This window comes from Hevea brasiliensis, chromosome 7 (assembly GCF_030052815.1).
Source record: "Hevea brasiliensis isolate MT/VB/25A 57/8 chromosome 7, ASM3005281v1, whole genome shotgun sequence".
In the NCBI taxonomy this organism is placed as follows: Eukaryota; Viridiplantae; Streptophyta; class Magnoliopsida; order Malpighiales; family Euphorbiaceae; genus Hevea; species Hevea brasiliensis.
Genome location: NC_079499.1, coordinates 15,085,458 through 15,095,443, shown reverse-complemented (window position 1 = coordinate 15,095,443; position 9,986 = coordinate 15,085,458). Strand labels below are relative to the sequence as shown.

Sequence of the window (9,986 nt, the reverse complement as noted above, 5' to 3'; positions counted from 1 at the left end):
CATTCATGACAGGATTCCGATTCTATATATACTTGGCCACTTCCTGCTATGTTAGACTTGCCCAATCAGGCCCTTCATTCTTATGATCTGCCCTACTTTCTCCCTCAGATGGTTTCTCATATAAATTTGCTGCTATATTGTTCTTAGTTTTCCCTTTCATCTATCTGAGTTCTGTGAACCATTCTGGGTATCCATGTAGATTGAAATAGGTGTCCCTGGTATGGCCATTTGCATTGCAATGGTTGCAAAACTTGTTTTTTTTTCTTTCCAAATTCTTTGTTCTTGCCATGAAACTTCTCCTTCTGAACTTATCCCTTCACTGCCATTACTGAATTGAACTCATCAGTTGTAGCATCATGAATTTCCCTTCGCTTTTCCACCCTTAACACCATAGAGTATGCCTTGTTAACACTAGGCAAGGGATCCATTAGTAGGATCTGATTTCTGACATTCTCATAAGCTTGATTCAGCCCCATTAAAAATTGTACAAGTTTGCCTTCACTATTTGTCTCATCTATTTGTTTTGCTGCACCACAATCACACACTGGTAATAGTTTTAAGCATGCCAATTCATCCCATAATTTTTTGAGTTTTAAGCATGCCAATTCATCCCATAATTTTTTAAGTTTAGTGAAATACACCATAACTAATACATTTGCTTGGGTCAGATCACTTATCTCACGTTTGAGCTTGTACAAGAGAGGTCCATTGCTTTCTCCAAACCTCTCTTTGATCTCCTCCCACAGGTCTTTTGATGAAGGTGCATAAATGAAAGCATCCACCAACTCCTTTGATAGAGAACTCAAGATCCAAGAGGTGACCATGCTGTCCACCTTCCTCCACTTGTCAAAAGTAGCAGAACCAACAACAGGTGCCTCATAACTTCCATCCACAAAACCTAGCTTATCCTTGGCTCTCAAGGTCAATTCCATGGACCTACTTCAAGATAGGTAGTTCTTTCCAGTAAGTGGGGCACTCACAAGCATCATACCAGGGTGGTCAGAATTGTGCAAATGGAGATTATTATTTCCACAGTTAGCAACCTGAGTCCCATCTCCACCACTAGGAGTTTGAGTTCCATCTCTGGGTGCATTTATCATTATCTGTAGCAGCTAGAAAATAGTAGTTTGTGTAGTGGCTTTAAGATTGTAGAGAAGAACAATATCAGTAGCACAGGTTGTGCTCTGATACCATGAAAAAAAACTAATGAATTCTGTAATTGAGCAAGAAAGCTACTTTTGTATTGATTATGTATATTGTTTATATACAACTTGAAAGAATGATCTAGAAACAAATTAATTTCCCATACTACCCTACCATATTTACAGGCGTATTTACAGGATCTTTAACTGAATTACAACATGCATTTAGAGCTAAAAAATGAGCTGGAGTATCTGAAGTGCATGATTCCCTTCTCCTTCAATTTTCTATGAACAAACATGGGCTTGGAGAGAAAATTTGTTAGGCCAATCTTTGATTACATCTCCTAGCCCATTTAATTAAGCTCTGAACCAGTTGGCAATTTCTCCTCACTTATCTCACAGCAATCTGTCAGTTTTCAACATATCTAACAACATCCTGTACAAGAAAGTAATTTAGGTATAAGAGGAATTGCCAAATCATGTATAAGAGTTCATTGTATGTAGGGATACAGCTACCAAAAAGATACCCTCAATGTTAAATTACATCCTTTCAATTAAATATGACCCCAAACTTCTCAATAAGAATGACAGAAGAATAATTAAAGCCAGTGTCTAGGGAAGAAAGAAGAAAAAAGATAAAAATAAAAAATAAAAAAAAAATTTGATGCCCGATTGACGATGTTACCCACTTCATGACACATTGTTTCATTCCTTTGGCAAATGTTGCAAGTTTTAAATCCATTATAAATGTGTGTTATGCTAAATATCAATAGTGCTTTAGATACCCACTTACTATACAGATACATTTCACAGTTCAGAACTATAATTTTAACTTGCAAGCATTGAGATACTTTATCATAATCCAAATAGATAAACTTATCAAAATTCAAACAGATAATCATATCAAATTTCTAATAACTTGGATACACCTGGAGGAAAGAACACTTAAAAGCAAGAATCAATCTCCAATTGTAAAAAGTTACCAAAAAGCTAAAGAGCAGATAAAAATTCAAGAAAAATCAACTTGTAAGAAATTGAGAGTGCACAAGAATCACAACCTTCGAGTAAGTTGAAAGAAACCAATTCAATGTCTGAACGTTTGTGGTCATATGACATTAAATAATGAAGTCTTGCTCTCTCCTCACCATCAATAATAGATGATTCATCTAAGAATTAAGCACAATATGGCTTTGTATTGCTCACTTCACAAGTGTTGCTATTATTCATCAAAAGGAACATAAGCTAGACCTGATCATAGTTAAGACAGGTTGAAAATCTAAATCAAATAAAAATCCACCAATTTACTGTTTAAACGTCAAGACAACAGTTCATGAACATTGACATATAGTTTAAGAATCAACACTTCAAGCCATGTTTCATCTCAAATATTATATTAAAAATATTTACCTTAGCTCTAAGAAAAATTTTTATGCAAGTCTTATAGATAATCAAGTTTAACAATTGAGATAAACAGAGAAATTAAACTTACACATAGCAAATAAATAAACCCTCTTGATACAGTTAAAACCATGGAGATTACATAACCATATTACAAAAGGAAAGAAACGGACCTTGAAGAGGGCTACCGAAGAGACCTACACCATTTACGTGAGAATCAACTAATTAAAGGAGCATGCTTCATTGGTGGAACCAAACTTATGTTCTTGCCAAAGTTGACTGCATCCAGCAATGATTTTCCACTCATCAAATCTTTTGCCATTAAAAATCCAACCATTCCTTGCTCTCCAAATGCCCATGATAAAGTGATTAATAATTTCAAGTACTCCATGTCTATAGGTATACCTTTCTTATCATTAATTAATAAGATATAGTATTTGTACCACTTGTAAAGTTAGAATAGGATTGTATTATTTTAATGATTGATAATACGTTTTTTAAGCTTATAATTAACAAATGTATGAGCTTTTTTATATACATATTATGTAAATATAAATTAAAATAGAAAAAATAAAATTAATTCCTAATTATCGCAGCTTTTTTATAGTTATTTGTAGTGGTAATTTTATAAATAATATAAATAATGAAGAGCATTTTTGGTAATATCATTTTATATTTTATTAAAATATTTAATTAAAATTATAGTATAAATAAGATTAAAAATTTTAAATTTATATAAATTTTAAAATTAATAATTTAAATTTATTCTAATATTAATATTAATTTAAATAATAAAAATATAATTATAATTAACTTAAAAGATAAAGGACATCTTTAATAAAGTTACTATTCCCATTTTCACATTTATTATTATTATTATTATTATTATTATTAATTTTCTTTTCCAATAAATTCTACTACTAAAATTTAAAACAAATAATTTTTAACCTTTTCTTACCTAAATTTATATTATATGTAACTAATTTTTCCATTGACAAATTTAAATAAATAAATAAATATAAAACGAGCATTCTCGTCACAACCCACATTAGACATGCGAGCAGCCACAAAAGGGGGAAAAACATTAATATAGCATTTTAAAATGAAATACACGAAAACACTGAAAGAACCGAATTATTCTCTCCCTCTGGCTCTAAACTCACCTCATCAACACGTAGCAACAACTTAATAATAATAATAATAATAATAATAATAATAATAACAACAGAAATTAAGATATGTAAGAGATTGATAGGCCGAAAGGTAGCCTCCAATCCAATGATCACACAAATGAAGTTTCATAGGGGAACTCTCGAGTATCTGTCACCACAAATGCAAGAATGTTGAATCTTTGAGGAGCACATGGCCACAGTAATTGCAGCCTTTTCTTTGCTCTGTGCTCCCTGACTCTACATCATTACATGTGGAAAAGGGTATCCATATTTGCCAATGCATCCTTGACAAGCCCACCATCAATTCCTGCGAACAAAGTGTCTATTTGAACAATTGGACTACTCTTGGCTCCTGTTTCTGGAGACTCATCTTTTCTTTGGCTTGTCATCCCACCACAGGAATAGAATAGCCCTTTGCTTCTTGTCAGAAAATCTGGAAAAACATTTATAGTGTTCCTCCACAGCATCAAAGAACTTGAATGTTTTCGAGTTCAGGTTCCTCTTGTCCAGGCTAAACACCCTGAAACATTCATAAATAATGATAAAGAATTCCAGAAAGAAGAATTAATAATTGATACAGATGGCTAAATTGTAAATTACTAAAATATTTATTAAATTCTAGAAGGACAACAATAGCAGTTAGTGATGCAAGCTAGTCACCCACAAGCAGTAGTTTATTTGATAGATTTGAATCATTTTAATATTTTCTACCAACTAATAGCTAGCTTTCCTCTTTAAAGAAAAGAAAATTCAGGCTCAATATACATTTATTTAAAAGCATTTTGACTCTTGTTGACAAGGAATGTCCGTTAGATTTCATTAGTTTACAATTTAATAACATCTAATACAAACAAAATAATTAGACATTACTATTCTTCTTTATATAAGCAGTTCCAATTTCATTCTATACGGTACATCTTCAGTCTTAGTGGTTATATTCCCAGAAATTATAAATTTGAAATCAACCAGTAAGCAAGTAAATGCAAGGGCTTGGTCCTTATCAACCAAGATTGATGAAAATAAAAAATCAGATTCAAAAAAATCTCATCCTACAGTTTTGGACCCACATCCCCACGAAAAAAAAATGCACTTTCATAGAAATGGACCCAAAAATCAAGTACCTGAAAGCAATGGCAATATCATTTCTCAATTTTATAAGAGCTGCTTCAATAATTGCTATTGAAGAAGCTTTCTCATCATCCTTGTCAATTATCCCTGCAAGATTCACAATACAACTGAACTTCAGACCCCAAAACCCAAAACAAGCAGTCTCCTTCCTTTCTTGACGAGCTCAGTTAAGAAATGAAAATATGTACCAGCTCTAGGAGCCTCTACCAAATCATGGTGTATTAATCCTCCTGCATTAATGGATTTCACAGAGGATCGCCTATTTCTTCTATTCGTGGTCAGAAGTAGATCCAACGGTAGTGAAGCAGAACCATCAATACGCAGTGCTTCAAGCATTAGATCAAAAATGGATAATTCTTTAGTCGACTTGAAAAGCAAAACTAATATTGCAGCACTAAACATGATGATGATAGATATATCTTGTACGGAAACTTCAAAATTCTTCAAAAACAAGTCTGATGATTAAAAAAAAAATTAAAAGAATAAACTGATGAACTTGTCTGATCAGATGAACCACAAGAAAACTGAGAAATATAATTGGTCAGATGGAAAGAAAATGAATGAGATAAATAAAGATTAAAGAATGAAAATAACAAATCCATTGATCATCATATAGAGAATGAAGAAGAAAAAAAAGAACCTATAATCTGATGGGAAGATGGCGAATCAAGAAATGGATGATGTTGAGCAGCCATAATCAGAGAATAGGCAAGTTTTCTTCTTCCTCCGTCGGTTGTTCTTCAGTTTCCATTACGAAAATTGGATGCAGTACGCTCGTCCATGAAGACAGTTTAAAAAAGGAGGTCAGGTTCCAGGTTCATTGAACCTGGTCATTCGTAAAGTACTCCGTGGGAATGCACTTTAGCCTTTAGGCACAAAAACAAAATATACGATTCAGACAAGTTCTTGACGCCAACATTGAAAACTTACATTGAAAAAATAAAAAAATAAAAGAACATTGAAAAGTTACATGAGAATCTTCTCTAATAAGGTGAAAATGTTGATGTTGATGATGATGATGATGGCATTGCACGTGCTTTGCTGGGATCGCAATCGGCAGGAGCGTTTGGCAAAAATACTCCATTTTGAGTTGGATTATTATTGTATATATGAAAAATATATTTAAATATTTTTTATATAAATATTTTTTATTATTTAATTATAATATTAAATTAATAATATATATTTATTTCATATATTTATAAATATATTTATATTTTAATAAGATTGTTAAAATTTAGAAAAGAAAAAATGGACTTTCTTTTTAAAAAATGAAAGTAATTTTTTTTAATTAAAAAAATATTTTTCATTAATTAATTTTTTTAATTCTCTAAACACTAAAAAAATATAAAAAATATTTTTTATATAAATATTTTTCATAAAACAAACATAACCTAAATTTAACATAAATTAATTGATTTTATTTTAAATGCAATTATTAATACCGAATTATTGTCCAACCAATAGAGTTTGATTATTAATTTAAAAATAAATTTATTTTAAATTAGTCAAATTCATTTTAAATTATATTCAAATTATATTTCAGCCTATTTAATTTTGTATATTTTAATTATTTATTTATATTTTAAAATTTTAATAATTCTATAAAATATTTAAATTTTATTTAATTAAATATAATATATAATTTATAAATATTATTATAAAATATGTATTTTATATTTAATTAACAATATATATATATATATTCGAATAATATATACTCAATATTTAAACCTTCATTATAGACTACTTAAAATTGATACAAATATTATTTTTTAAATTCAAATTTATCACAATAAAGTTTGATGGGTGAGATACGTGAAAATATCTAACCTTTTGCCATTCTTATGTTTAACCATCACGCTTTTATAAATCATTTCTTAACCTATCTAAAATAGTTTTTTTTTAATTAGAAAAACCTATTTTACTAAAAAAATAATCAATTTTACAATCAATTATTGTAACTTACTAAAATTGATCGTTATTAATAACTAATTTTATAATCAATTTGTGATTTCGATTTTTTATTTTAGTAAAATAGTTAATTTAAAAAAATTAGCAATTGATTATTATAACTGACTAAAATTGATTGCTATTAATAATTAATTTTGTAATCGATTTGTGATTTTAATTTTTTATTTTAATAAAATAGTTAATTTAAAAAATTTAGCAACCGATTCAGGAATCAGTTGCTAAATCGATTATTATAATTAATTGATTTATAATTAGTTGCTAAAATCAGTTGCTGATAACGATCAATTTATAATTAATTACTAAATTGATTGCTAATCAATGTTAAAAAAAACTTAAATATACGATTAGCAACTAATTTTAAAATTATGTGCTAAAATATGTTATTAATAGTAATCAATTTTAAAATTAATTGTTAACAGCAATCGATTTAAGGAATTAGTTGCTAAATTGAAAAGTCATATTAATTGGTTCCAGAGTTAGCAACTGATTTACAATCGATTGTTAAAATTGGTTATTATTTGTAACTAATTATTTATCGGTTACTAATAGCAATCAATTTTTGCAACCAATTGTAAAATCGGTTACTAAATTTTTTTTCTTCCAAAAATTCTCATCCTATTTTTTTTTATTTGGAATCGATTTGTGAATCGGTTGCTGTTGTGACAGATTTTTTCCCAACAAAATTTTTGCTCATTTTTTTATTTTCTTTTTTTGATTTGCAACTAATTCGCCAATCGATTATTAATAACAACTAATTTTTACAATTGATTTTTCCCTCAAAAAATTTCTAACCATTTTTTATTTTTTTTATTTTAATTTGTAACTAATTGGCAAATTGGTTGCTAACAGCAACCAATTTTCTGCAATTGATTTTGCAACTAATTATGAATTAGTTGCAAAATTTCTCTCCAAAAATTTTCACCAAATTTTTTAATAAAATCAGCAATCGACAATCAGTTGCTAATTCGTTTATATAAACTACTACTCATTTTCTTTCTCCATTGCTCATTTTATTCCTCCATTACTCTTTTTTCTTTATTTCTTCTCTTGTATATCATTTTATTCATCATCTTTTTCATTCTATCTATTTTATTCATTATTTTTTCTATTCTAACATATTTTCTTTATCATTTATTTTCTCATTTATTTTCTTCTTTATCTTTTTATTTCTCATATATTTTCTTCTTCATCATTTTTTTCTTTCTCATCTATTTTCTTTTTCATCATCTTTTTCTTTATCATCTATTTTATTCATCTTTTTTTCTTTCTTATCTATTTTCTTCGTTATATTTTTCTTTCTCATCTTTTTTCTTCTTCATCTTCTTTTTCTTTCTCATTTTTTTTTATTTTATTTATTTTTTTGACATAAAATAAAAAATTTTGTGCAAATATATTTTTTTAGTAAATTATTTGTAGTATTAATTATTTGTAATTTTTTTGTTATAATATATATATGGTACTTTTTCTAATATTTGTTTTATAAATATGATTTTATATTTAATTTTTTGTTAATATTTTTTATAATAGTTATTATTAATAATTTTTTAATAATATTTTTATACTAATTTTTAGTACTAATTTTCATTAATAATTTATTATTTTAGTAAATTTTGAAAAATTTATTTATTTAAATTTTTTATTTCTTATTTGGAAATTTAATTTTTTTATAAAGTTTTAAAATTGTAATTAATTTTTTGATTGCTAAATTAGTTACAAATAGCAATCAATTTACCAAATGGTTGCAAAATTACAAAATCAAAATCACTAAATTTTTCACAGCTGATTATGTTTTAGTTGCTATTAGCAATCGATTTCAGTTGCTAAATCAGTTGCTAAAACCGATGATTTTTTACTAAAAGTTTTATTTTTTTTAACTTTAATAAATTTTACAATTGATTTAGTTATTCATTGCTATTTGCAAGCAGGCTCATTGCAACCGACTGAATCAGTTGCTAAATTAGTTACTAAATCGATTAGTAACCAATTTGATAGGTTGCTAATCTTTTTTTTTTTTTTTAGTGTTTAGACTTCATTGATTTTGTAAAAAATAATTTGTATGTAAAAAATATTATCGATAAAAATTATTTTTTTAAGAAATTAGTTTCATAAAAATATTTTTGATTGTTTTACTTGTAACATTAAATAAATAGTATGTGTTTTATGTCAAACATGCAAAAATATTTTCACATTTTAGATAAAATTATCAAAATCTATAAAGTGACTTCCTCTTTTAAAAAGAGAAAGTCATTTTTCTTAATTAAAAATGGCATAGTTTTCTTTTTTATTAGGAAAATAGTTTTCAATATTCTATTCCCTAAGGGCTCCAAAAAGTTAAAAAGAAAATAAAAAACATTTTTTTTCCAAAATAATATTTTCTACAAAGCAAATGAAAGTTTAATATTTTTTTTAAGATAATCTCCCTTCATTTTTATAAATGTAGATTTTTTTTTATAAATGTAGGTAATTAAAAGCACTCTGGTTTGAGTTATCTCATTTATTATATTTGAAAATTTATTATATATCAAAAATCAAATTAGTTACCATCTAATGCAAATAAAAGATGTAATGTTTAATCAAGATTTTTTCACAAACCTAGCAAATGATACTTTTGTAACTAAGGCATAAGAAGAAGATGAACAATTTGCATAAATATCAATAAAGTAATTTTTCATTTTATAAGAATCTATTTAAATACATTTTATTGGTATCTTATTTATTCTTTGTATTCATTTTTCAATTTTATTATTCTTCATATTTATTTTCTTTATATTTTTACAATTTTTTTACAAGCTATTCTTAAAACATTTTCAATAAATTAAGTATAAGTATATAAGAAAAGCTGTATAGTTATATTTTTATTTAATTAAATAATATATCAATAGTGATTATACTAGCACAATAAACGAGTAAAAGCCTAATTTTTAAAATTATAAAATATTGAGTTTAAATCTTAATCAGATTGAAATTGAAAAAAAAAAAAAGCCATTTTTATTAACTATGGATTTCATTTTATATAGAATGGCTTAATTATAAGAAGAGTATATTACCTTCTAGTCCATGTGTTCTATTATTATTGATATTTTTGTCATTCCAATTTAAAAAGTAAATTAAAAAGTCCCTAAAATTTCATTACGTTAAATACTTTAGTCCTTCTATCTATTTTCTAAGTATA

General features: G+C 26.8%; 2 protein-coding genes across 2 annotated transcripts; both read right to left on the bottom strand.

Moving 5' to 3' along the window:
- Nucleotides 1-308: 308 nt before the first annotated feature.
- On the bottom strand, nt 309-932 carry LOC110658442 (uncharacterized). Its single transcript, XM_021816061.2, has one exon. It carries the CDS (start codon nt 930-932, stop codon nt 309-311), a length of 624 nt encoding a protein of 207 aa, XP_021671753.2.
- A 2,670-nt stretch (nt 933-3,602) lies between these two features.
- Nucleotides 3,603-5,639, bottom strand: LOC110658473 (5'-adenylylsulfate reductase 3, chloroplastic). Its single transcript, XM_021816101.2, has 4 exons — nt 5,481-5,639; nt 5,029-5,166; nt 4,834-4,927; nt 3,603-4,232 (listed from the first exon to the last, which is right to left on the bottom strand). Exons 1-4 carry the CDS (start codon nt 5,533-5,535, stop codon nt 4,079-4,081), a joined length of 441 nt encoding a protein of 146 aa, XP_021671793.2. The 5' UTR covers nt 5,536-5,639; the 3' UTR covers nt 3,603-4,078.
- Between the last annotated feature and the right edge of the window lie 4,347 nt (nt 5,640-9,986).